The sequence below is a fragment of the Solanum verrucosum genome, unplaced genomic scaffold (assembly GCF_900185275.1).
Source record: "Solanum verrucosum unplaced genomic scaffold, falcon-dt-bn FXZP01000079.1, whole genome shotgun sequence".
Lineage (NCBI taxonomy): Eukaryota > Viridiplantae > Streptophyta > Magnoliopsida > Solanales > Solanaceae > Solanum > Solanum verrucosum.
The window spans coordinates 12,013-23,132 of record NW_026020368.1 but is presented as its reverse complement, the minus strand read 5'-3'; the positions used below and the strand labels follow the sequence as shown (position 1 = coordinate 23,132).

At 35.0% G+C, this 11,120-nt stretch overlaps 1 protein-coding gene across 3 annotated transcripts; it reads right to left on the bottom strand.

Moving 5' to 3' along the window:
- Positions 1-2,162: 2,162 nt before the first annotated feature.
- Positions 2,163-8,493, bottom strand: LOC125838193 (uncharacterized). Of its 3 annotated transcripts, none has more exons than XM_049517268.1 (8): positions 8,348-8,493; positions 7,449-7,500; positions 5,042-5,312; positions 4,843-4,937; positions 3,640-3,793; positions 3,428-3,524; positions 2,910-2,992; positions 2,163-2,469 (listed from the first exon to the last, which is right to left on the bottom strand). In XM_049517268.1, the coding sequence occupies exons 2-8, from the start codon at positions 7,494-7,496 to the stop codon at positions 2,462-2,464; spliced, it is 756 nt and encodes a 251-aa protein (XP_049373225.1). In that variant the 5' UTR covers positions 7,497-7,500; positions 8,348-8,493; the 3' UTR covers positions 2,163-2,461. The 3 variants fall into 3 exon arrangements, with proteins under 3 accessions (XP_049373225.1, XP_049373223.1, XP_049373224.1); XM_049517266.1 differs by having other exon boundaries at positions 2,411-2,469; positions 7,449-7,509; positions 8,448-8,493; XM_049517267.1 differs by having other exon boundaries at positions 2,411-2,469; positions 8,448-8,493.
- Between the last annotated feature and the right edge of the window lie 2,627 nt (positions 8,494-11,120).

Sequence of the window (11,120 nt, the reverse complement as noted above, 5' to 3'; positions counted from 1 at the left end):
ATGAAAGGTTGCGACTTTTTCAAAGAGTTGTGACCTTTTCGATTAGGCACAATAAACATTTATTCACACTACCCTTTGTTGTCTATAAATAGAGGGATTTCCTCTCATTTTAAAACAACGAAAATTTTGAACTTTTTCTTCTGCACAATTAAATATTTGTGTACTTTGTTCCTGTTGAGTGACTCACTGACACCATTGATTTTTTCCTTTCAGTTTCATTCTATTGTTACAGATCGTGGTATGTTTTTTACAGTCATTAATTTATGCTTATGTTATTGATTGTTGTTTTTGAGTACATGTTTTAAACTTTGTTGTTTATGCTTATGCTTATGCTTCTGATCATTATGTTGAAGTAAAGATAGGTGAATCAACAGTTTGATGTAATCATTAGACAATTGGTGTAATGTAGATTAGAATTCTTAAACTTGTAAAATAAATGACTTTGATCTTTATAGAGTTTTTAGTGGCTAAAAGATCTGTGGAATGTCCAAGAAGGGACTTTTGAGTGTTCAGAAGTTATGGTGGTTCCACACTACCTTGGAGTTTTAGTTATTCAACTTTCTATCTTATCGAGGCATTCAATCGATTAGTGACATCCAAAAAATAAAGGAATGTAGTGGGATGGTAAATATTGTACTCAACCTTAATCAAAAGTGTGGGGTTCAAATGTTGGATTGGAGTCAATGAATTACCCCTCAAAGTAGGATGAATCCATATTAATCAAATATTAAAGAAATAATTATCTCCTTATAAACATTAGATTAAAAGTCGCAAAAAAAAAGTTTTAAGCATATTGATCAAAACATAAACTACAAAATATGTCTTTTGGCTATCAAAGTAGTTTCATCGACTGCGAATGATTTTGAATAAGGTACTTGCCAAGACATCATTTAATCCAAATTATTTGAGCGACACACGTTATTTCATTAAACTCCAACAGATGTGTTTTTAAATTTTAATTAACTTATCAAGTACACAACTAATTATATAAGATGTATAATATTTAGATTCTATATGTAGAGGCCTTGAATAGAAAAAAAAAAACTCTCGCAATTGATGAATAAAATGTTTGTACCACTTTTTGAAAATACAAATATAGACAATTACATGTTTTCTAAAGACTTTGGTGATGAATAACTACAGTAAAATAAAGAATTAATAACAAAATGCATAAACACTTAGAATCAAATCTTTTTTATTTTAAGATTAAAAAAAAAAATCATTTCATCTTTGGATAAAATATTCTTAACAATATATCGTAGGGCTGTACCCACTCAAAAACACTTATATTATCAAATGTTCAGAAGTAGATTATTGACGTAGTTCACCACTGCGCAAAGCGAGGACAATTTACCTAGCTAAAAATAATTTTATAAAAAAAATAAATTATTCACGCATTTGATTAGAAAAGGAGAATATTTTTTTTGATAATATGTTTTATTTGAAACTCTTAAATAGGAAATGAACAAAATTACTTAATGAGATGATTAAATCTTTTACATGTTTGGCATAACACACTTACTACATATAATAATGTTATCCTTACATCTTTATAAGATATATTTAAACCTCTTAAGCAATGAAAATACTACACAAATGAAATTTCATTTAACCAAGTAAAATTAAGATAATTTTGAAATAGTAAAAATAAACTTAGGATAATTTCAAATTTGCCAATGCTATTGGCGATTCCCTTTTGCCATTGCAGGCGATTCTTCACTCACTAAAATTTCAGATTTGCGATAGGCAATCTGGGATTCGATAGTAGGTTCTCTTTTTCAGATGCTCTTCAATAAAAAGCTTTTATCGTTGAAAATTAGACTCAAAGAACTTAAAATTTGATATATAGCACACCAGCACACTATACTCTTTTTATATCGAGAGTTATGTTTTATTTTAAATTGATCTTTGTGCTTACACACCTCGTACACTTATTATCACACTCAAGTTAATATTGTAATAGTATGTAACCTCTTTGGTTCTCTCAACGTGCAGAATGATATTTTGAACCTTATTAGACACTTTTCCAAAATGAAATTGGGAGTAGCGAGAATGGGTGAGGGAATTACAAGGTGGGATATCAAACACTCACCAACAAGACAACAATTCAGGTAGTTGACCAACTAGACAAAAGTTTAGCTAGTCAACCAACTGAGCTACTAAAATTCTCCACCCTATATAAGTTATTACTGTCCTCAACACAACTTTGCGCCCAATCACTAATACACCATCACAAGTTCCTATAATTTTTCACAACAGGAGGTATCTCTAACTAGTTATATAGCAATGTGCAAAAAAATAGTTAAAAACAGGGGTACTTGTTAAATGTTTAACGCTACATTTTTTTTGTATGAAATCTTGGAACAGTATAAATATATAAGACGAGCTGATTGTGTGTTGTAAGTTGCTGAGAAGTGTAACAATGTCGTTGTATAGGAAAAATCACTCCACCTGCTAGTGTTCATTGGCCTGAAAACAGAAATGTGAAGAGCACTCAAATTGGTTCGTTATAAACTAAAGCTGCAGAAACAGTTACATGTAAATGAAGGGAAGAATGGAAATTGATGTGATCAGTTGGACATTCATCAACGTATTACAGAAACATGCTGAATCCTAAATCATGGTTAAACACCAAACAGATACGCCACTACAGCAGTTTAGGAAAGTCCGCAAAAAGCACTTTAAAATTTCTCATTTTTCACACCTTTAAAGGAGTTTGATTTCTGAATTGAAGCTCTAAATAAACCAAATCAAACACAAGATATACCTTAGACATAATGTCCTTCCTTTCACTAATGTAGTAAAGGAGAGACAAGGAGGTTCAGGGGGATGGCATGCAAAAAGAGCATGGTTTGGTTTTTGAAAGGCGACAACAGATTAGCATTCACAGGTATAAATGTCGAACATACCATAGTTTTGATGCACCTTTGTGAATTTGTGGATGGCTTTTATGAGGGAACCAAACTCCATGGACTTTAAGGTTCCCATATGTCTGCAGCCAAAAATTAATAATTTCAGATCCAAAACCCTTTTGAAACATGTATGAAAAATAGTGCATACTAAAGAAACATTAGCAAATTTCCAACCAAGATTCTACCTCAAGGAAAATATGGAAAAAAATTCAAATAAGGGCCAACTTTTAACTAGGTTTGTGAAATTGAGAGCATCTTGTACCCTCCCTATCTGATTTGTTGATTACTGATTCCGGATAACCAACAAGAAATTCATAAATACAAGCTACAGATGCATGTGTGCTGTCATAATGTAACTGTTTGAGACTATACCGCGGTGGCAGTACCTTCAAAGAATCAAAGCAAATGAGGATGGAAATAAAACATAATTTCCAAACCTAAAAACATTATCTGGAGAGTCTGTCGTGCCAGAGATGAGCAAAAAATGTCAAGTGTTTCTGCATTAATGTACTTACACGATCTCAGTGTACCGGATTCTCCATGCTGGAAAACCCATGTGACATCTCACAGGACCATAAACGAATAAAAGATCAGGCTCTGGTCCCCCAAAACCTGTAGGTTTGATAATTTATCACGTTTATAGAAAGCCACCATTCAAGCAAAGATGAAAAATTCATATTGATGAATACATCAGGCAAACAGGGGGGAGGAAGATTAATCAACAGACCTACAGCTTGTAGCGTCTCAGACATGTCAGACTCTGTAAAATTTGGCTTTTCTGGTTTTGTGCTAGCATAATGCTTGGCAAAGAGTAAATTAGCTGCTTTGGCTACTGCAGGTTTTGAATCAGCAAAAGAGACAAACTCCAGGTCTACATGCTTCTGGCACAGAAGGGTATCGGCAAAGGAAACAAACTTAAGTCATTAGTAACATATTATGTAAATTTACTTTAAACTGAGACCTTAATGACATTTGCAGTATAGCATATAAACTTAATTTTAACAATATTGGCTCTATGTCACTTCCCATCCACCCCCTAACCCCAATATAACCAAAAAGGGGAAGGAAATAGCGTAAAAGTTATATATAGAATCTGAACTTATTTTATTTATCATTTCTCATTCTTCTTCAAGACCCAGGTTCATAGTCATTAGTCATTACAATTGTAAAATAACACCGGGACAATTCAAGAGTTCAAATTGGCATCATTCTCTAAAAAGAAGAGAAAATGTAATTCAAAAGAAAGAATTGGTAACTGTCCTAGGCGCGTCTGAAAATAAGACTTAACAGACCCCTATCACTAGAGAAGATAAAATATACTAAATGAGTGGAAAGGGTTTTGAAGGTCTTTGTTTTTTCTCTGCCCCTACTATTATACATGATACTGAAAATTACTAGTGATAAAATCTTCAGAGTAGGTTATTATCATTGGACTAGATAGAGACATCTTTGAAATTAATATATCCTGGATCCAGAAAATGTATAAAATATGTCATTGTCCAGGTGAAAAAACTGTACACTGACCCCTATCCTGAATTCCTTTGTACTTTCTGAGAGTCAACAGTCTAATATTCTGAAATGAGAAAATGTTAACTCACAGTATTGTTTATATAGTTTTTCAATCTCTAACTTCTCAAATGACGAGCTGTCAAATTATTTGCCAAATTCAAGGACATCATGGGAGTAATCTACTATCTTCCATTAATCAGATTCCTTACATTCCTTACATCTTTTTCAGCATAACTCAAGCTAGAGCGCATGTCACATAGATTTGCAGGTGGTACTGTCAGGATTTGATTCCCAACAAGAATGATGCTTCACGTGAATAGACCAGGACTTAAATTTTTTAATGAAGATAAAGGTAATGTATACTGAAATGCAAGAAGTAACAGAAACATAAGTCTAAAACTAGCCAGGAACTTGACAATACCTCACCCAAAGTTCCATGATCCGATCCTTCTACAATGGCTTTCTGGGACTTGTTCAATCCTTCTATAATAGCTGTCTGGGACTTTTTCAGCACTCCTACAATAAGCAATGGCTGTGGGAATCATATTTTTTAGCAAAGTCTTGTAGATGCATCAGAAAGCACATGAACAAGCTGGTAATTAATTTTTTGACGACCTTACCTTCTCTATCATAGAGACAGATGCTTTTTACACCAATAGACGCAAGCCAACACAATAATTCAAGAACTTTTGAAGTTTCACAAGCTTCTTCACTGTCAATCACAACAGCCAGATAGCGCACTTTACTAATGTTAACGGCATTGTAACTCTTTAGCAGCCCACTAGAAATAAGGGTATTCTCAACCATACGAGCTATGCCTAATACAGAGTACCAAACATTGATGATCAAGTGTAAGATGAGCCAGACCAAATGAAGCAAAAGGTTACCACACTGAAAAGAAGTCCAAAACCAAAAGTGAGCTAATATAGTGATATCAAGAAAAAATGAACAGCATGCTTTTAACAAAAAGAAATCTTTGAACTACAATTTCCCTACAGCTGATAGCATAATCACCCAAAGAGGTTAAGAGAGTGACTGAGGAAAGGGACTACTACTTTAGCAATATTGTTTTTTAAATTAAAGAGCTCCGGTGTATTATATATAACTTCCACTGCAACCATAGGTGGGCAGTGTTGAGCCCTTAGTAAGTGAATTAAATTCAGCCACAATTTGATGCCGTTGATATATTCGTGAATCACATATTTCATGTTTTACTGCTTAATCTCAATGAACATGAATGCGCTACTTTGTAAAACAAGGAACTGGTTTAGTTTTTTTTATCTGAGACAAACAAGGAATAGGTTTAGTGTGACCAAAGACCCAAAAACTAAACTCAATCTGAAGCTCAACGGTTAGCTCTTGCTAGATAACGTAGGATGTCAAATCATTTTTTTACAACCACCTAATCAAAATTTCACAATGTAGTTCATTTGTTGATGATCCATAGGAAGCACTACATACTTTTGAATGTATACAATTTAGCCTTTGAAATGTCTAGTTTTTTTGAAATAGATCCTTTGAAATGTCTAGTTCTTTCAAGATTCTTTATACTTAATTGAGCTAGAACAGAATATATGTATCTACTTATATATAACTTATAAGAGATTTAACACAACTACCATAGAAAGGGAATTGACTTCGAGACAGAGATCCCGAAGGGGTGGCCCAATGGTTTGGGCTTGAGACTTCCATGTTGGAGGTCTCAAGTTCGAAACCCCTTGCCAGCGAAAGCAAGGGGTTTGCCTTCTGGGTCGAGCTAGTCGCACCGGGCTTGCCTAGTGCGGGTTACCTCTCCTATGTGGTTTGTGAGCTATTGCATAGGAGTGGGGGTTTTACCCTGTGCGCACCCAAAGGGTAGCGGCTGCGAGTTTCCCTTGTCATAAAAAAAAAAAAAAATTAACGAGACAGAGGAATTGTAGAATTATTCTCCATTAGAGGTGGGCGTTCGGTTCTTCGGTTCGGTTCGATTCTTCGATTTTCGGTTTTAGAAAAGTGTGTACCGTATATTAAATCAAACTAATTTGGTTCAGTTCGGTTTAATTCGGTGTTGTTAAATTTATTTTTCGGTGTGAATGAAAAATAAAATAAGGATAAAATATAAGATACTTAGAAATTTAAAACTATATTAAGGAGTGATGCGTATAACCGTGGAACACTTATTGTGCTAACTAAAAGATTATATTTGTCTTTATCAAGAACATTGTGCCTCCAACTATTTCTCGAGAAAAACAAGTACGAAGACGGTTCCTTTACATAATGTACATTGGTAGAAATATGTTTGAGTTTCTCTTGGAAATTCATATTTGAAGTTAACTATTGAATTGTACATTTGTTGTTACATTGATTTGTTCATGAATGATTTAATTGTTAGTTGAATTTTTAATTTTTAGTTAAGAGAATGACCATATATATATTAAAAAAAAAAATAAAAAAAAAATATATATATATAAAAAAAAAAAATATATATATATATATATATATATATATATATATATATATATATATTTATTTAAAAATAAAAGTTCGGTTCTTCGGTGCACTGTAGTTTTCAGACCCTCACACCGAACACTGAACCGAAGAACCGAACTTCCAAAAAAATAACACTGACACCGAACCGAAGAACCGAATTAGTTCGGTTCGGTTTGGTTTTTCGGTATTTATGCCCACCCCTATTCTCCAAGAGATACTTTTGAATCAATATCATTTGGACAGTGAAGTAAACACTACTTCAAATATTTAACAAGGAGATCCATTATACTTAATACTAACATAGAGAATTTACAATAGGAAAACTAAGCAATGAAACAGTAACAAAGAAGGAGATGAGATTCCAGAAGAATCAGAGGTGAGAAGCATAGACTTTGCCTAAGCACAATACACAATCGACTCCTCTGCTTGACTAATATTTTTCTATATAAATGTATTCTCTCCATCACCATTCGGTTGACACCTCTACAGGGGCATATAACATATATGTACATTAGGTCAATACATACAAGAATATTAACCAAAATTATTATGGCTTACCACAGATGTCCAGCTTAGAATCTTCTGCACCTCATTCCCTAAGCCCATTGATCTGCAAATACTTCAAGAAAAATTAGGTGAAAATAAATAAATTGCTGCAATTTCCCCAACAAAGTAGTTATAGTAATTATCACCAATCACACATACAAGAAACGATAGAAGCAAAACTTTGTACGATCTGAAATTGGTTTTAACCCAAACAAGAAAACACCATAACAATATGCAAAATATCAAACTCTAGCAATTTGGGAGTGAGAAGCTTACCAAAAAAACTAACTTCAAATTATTTTTAATCCAATAAAATAAACCCAGATGAGAAAAACTCATAAATTAGTGAAAAGGGTGTTTGACTCCAAAAAAGTCTAACAGAACATGATTTGATCTCACGTGAGCTTCCTCTGCCTCTCTCTAGATTGATGAAATTCCCACAACTAATCATCTAGGCATAGGCAACTGCTTGGCTGTCCACTTCTTTCAATAGAAAAAGTGTATATAGTTTTGTGGGGAGAAGAACAAATGTTCAAAATGTCTAATGTACACCCTCCGTTCCATATTAGTTGTCCGTCTTTCTATAAATAGTACTACTACTTAGTATTAATTTACAACAACAACATAATTCCACAAGAAAGGTCTGGTGAGGCTAGAGTGTATGCAAACATTACCAGGTAGAGAGGTTGTTCGAACAAAATTATCAAAACATTTAACTTAACATAAAACAAATACATTTAAATTGAATGTAGTAGCAGCCAGCAGGCAGTAGAGGCGAGGACCAACAATCAATACCATTTAATAAACCATTTAACTCCTAGCAGTAGGCACTACGCAGTAGTTCAGAACCATTTTTTGAACATCCAATCAATTACTAATAGTTAAAATTACCAACAAAAAAAAACACTTGCCGAGTTTCTTATCCGATAAATAATGAAATTGAGCAGGGATCCCATACAAAAAGCAGCCCTCAGCAACACAATCCAGAAAAGAACACTATCAGGCAGCAACCTGCTGGTCGCCAACGGGAGACGAGCACGAGAGAGACTGAGAAGACAGTGAAAGAGATGAGATTCGGGAGTTAAAGAGTTTGAGGGAGAAAGAGAAGTGAATTTTGATTTAGGGCACCAAATTTAAATAGGTTGGGCTGGGTTGGGTTGGGTTTTTAAATTAAAATGTTTTAACTTAAATTATAATATATTATTTCGATATTTATTTAATAAAATTATCGTGACTCTTATGCAGGGACGGAGGCAGCATATAATGAGGGAGTTCATCTGAACCCCCTCGGCGAAAAATATTACTATTTATATATAGTTAAAATTATTTTTTAGGTATGTATATGTAACATTTGGCAATTTGAAATAACTATGAAAAAATTTGGAAATTGGAAATAGTCATTTTTGGAAAAATTTAAAAATCTGGAAAATTTGGCTAAGTGTGGAAATCAGTGAGTTTTTGGCCAACTTTGAGCAGTCGTAACTCCTAGCTCAGGATGAGTTAGGAGTAGTTCCAGTTATGGTTGTGAAGCTTGTGGAATGATCTTTCCAACGCCACCGAGTTTGCTCTATTCCGAGTTCGTATGAGCTAGTTATGGCCTTTGAAAATTGGGAAGTTGACAGGGAATCCGTCCGGAATTTTAAGGGCATTTTGGTCCTTTCCCTAGCCACTTCTTTTGGGATTATATTGTTGTATAGGGCTGATCTTTGGATCATTTTGTCCCATTTTAAAGAGAGAAAGTTAGGGTTCTTGAGAGTGAAGAAGAGAAGAAGGAGAAGAAGAAGAGAAGAAGAGGAGATCAACAAGTTTCCGTCGTGGAAATCGTCGGGGGTGATCCCTATCAAGGTATGTGAGTTCTTTGTGTGGGTTGATCCTTTCCCCACACACCGAGCTCATTTTTTATGACTTGAGAAAAGATTGGAATTGTTGTTGAAGTTGTTAATTGTTGTTGATGTTGTTAGTTGTGTTGTTGAAGTTATTGTTGGTTGTGGGACATGATTTGGTTGTGTGTTTGAAGTTGAATCTCTTGTATGTTGAGGGAATTTATGATCCTTAGTGGTTGGGGGATTGGAACCCTTGAAGTTAGGGTGGTTTAGAGTTGAAGAAAAATGGGAGAAAAGTTGAGTTTTTTGGGCAAGGGGTCGGCGCGTCGTGCCTGCCAGCGCGCCCCAACAGGGGCTCTGAGGTTTTCCCCTTGGGGCGGCGCGCCTCTCAGTACGCCAGCAGGCCTTCTCTGACGTTTTGGGTCTGGCGCTCCGCGCCTCTCAGAGCGCCAAGTTTTCCTATTCTTTCCATGTTTTCTCATGCATGTTCCTAGGTGTTATACCTATGTTCCCTAGTTGTTTCCAACACCCCGAAGTGTTTCTAAACATCCCGAACTCATTTATAAACATGCGATTATATGTCTTGAATCCATAATTCAATTCAAGGCGAGTTAGGATCAAAGTTAAGGGAAGTTAGAGTCAAGTCAAGCAAGGTTTAAAAGCAAGTTCAAGTGAGTTTTTAAAGTTATTCAAGAGTCTTTATTGAATGTTTTAGCTTCATTTAAGGCTCAAGTTTCTAGTCAAGTTAAGTAAAGAGTTCCAAGTTGAGTTCATTTCTCAAACTTATTAGGGAACTATGTATTCCCAAGGAAGTTTTAAAGAAATGTTTTTACATTTAAACAAGGTTGGAAACTGAGATTTCCAAAAGAGCCTTCGGGCTAGTTTTTGAGTAATTATCTCATATCAGCAGGAAGAAATATGTTTTAAAAACATAAGAGCCAATACATTTTTGGGAGTAGTATCGAGCACCGAATTGGGAGAGTGTTCAAAGAACCCACAGCTCCCATAGAACCATGTTTGCCACCATGGGTAGAAAATGATCATACTTTTTAGATGAATCCTTTTCCAGATAGACTAGTGGATCCATTAGGCAGTTCAGGTCTTATACCTTTGGCCGGGTATAAGATGCTCTGGCAGCGTGAGGTCGATCGTTGTATCATCACTATAGCTCTCATGTGATGGTTGTCGGTTAGAGAAACTCCCACAGCAGTTTTCATACACATAAAGTATTGTATTTTATATACATCAGTTCATTTGTATTTCTATATACATTTCAGGCTTATTGTATCTTTGTATACACACAGAGTTTATAGCAGGTTTTAAACAGTCTTTCTTTATATCACACTTGTTTTAAATTGCCTTATATTGAAAAAAGTCAGTCAGGTTGAGTTGAGTTGAGCCAGGTAAGTTTTTTTCAGTTTCTTCCAGATCTCCTTCTAGCCTTTGTTGCTTAGTTTCCAGCTCGCATACTCGTACATTCCATGTACTGATGCCAGTTGGCCTGCATCTTATGACGATGCAGATACAGGTACCCCGGATCAGCATCTTGCACGTCGTTGATCCAGCTGAGCAGTTCAGAGTCAGTGGTGAGCCTCTTTGCTTTCCGGAGGACTCAGTTGTTTTGTATTCTTAGTTTTGTTTTACTAGGATGTTGTGGGGTCTGTCCCAACATCCATCTCAGTACTTTAGAGGCTTCATAGACAGACGGTCAGTCAGTCAGTTAGTTTGAGTCTCTCTTTTGTGTATATATATGTAAATATTCTATTTTGAGACTCGAATTGCCTTTTTGGCTAGTTTTTATCAGTTGGTTGTTTATAACCTTTCTTTACATGGAGTTGTGTTGTTGAGTTAAGTTCCGCTG

Coding starts and splice junctions, on each gene's coding strand:
- LOC125838193 (XM_049517268.1), bottom strand. CDS start 7,496: ATGGGCTTAGGGAATGAGGTGCAGAAGATTCTAAGCTGGACATCTGTG. Junction 3,525..3,639: donor TGAGACGCTACAAGCTGTAG/GTCTGTTGATTA, acceptor TCAAACCTACAG/GTTTTGGGGGACCAGAGCCT. Junction 2,993..3,427: donor ATCCGGTACACTGAGATCGT/GTAAGTACATTA, acceptor TTTTGGCTGCAG/ACATATGGGAACCTTAAAGT.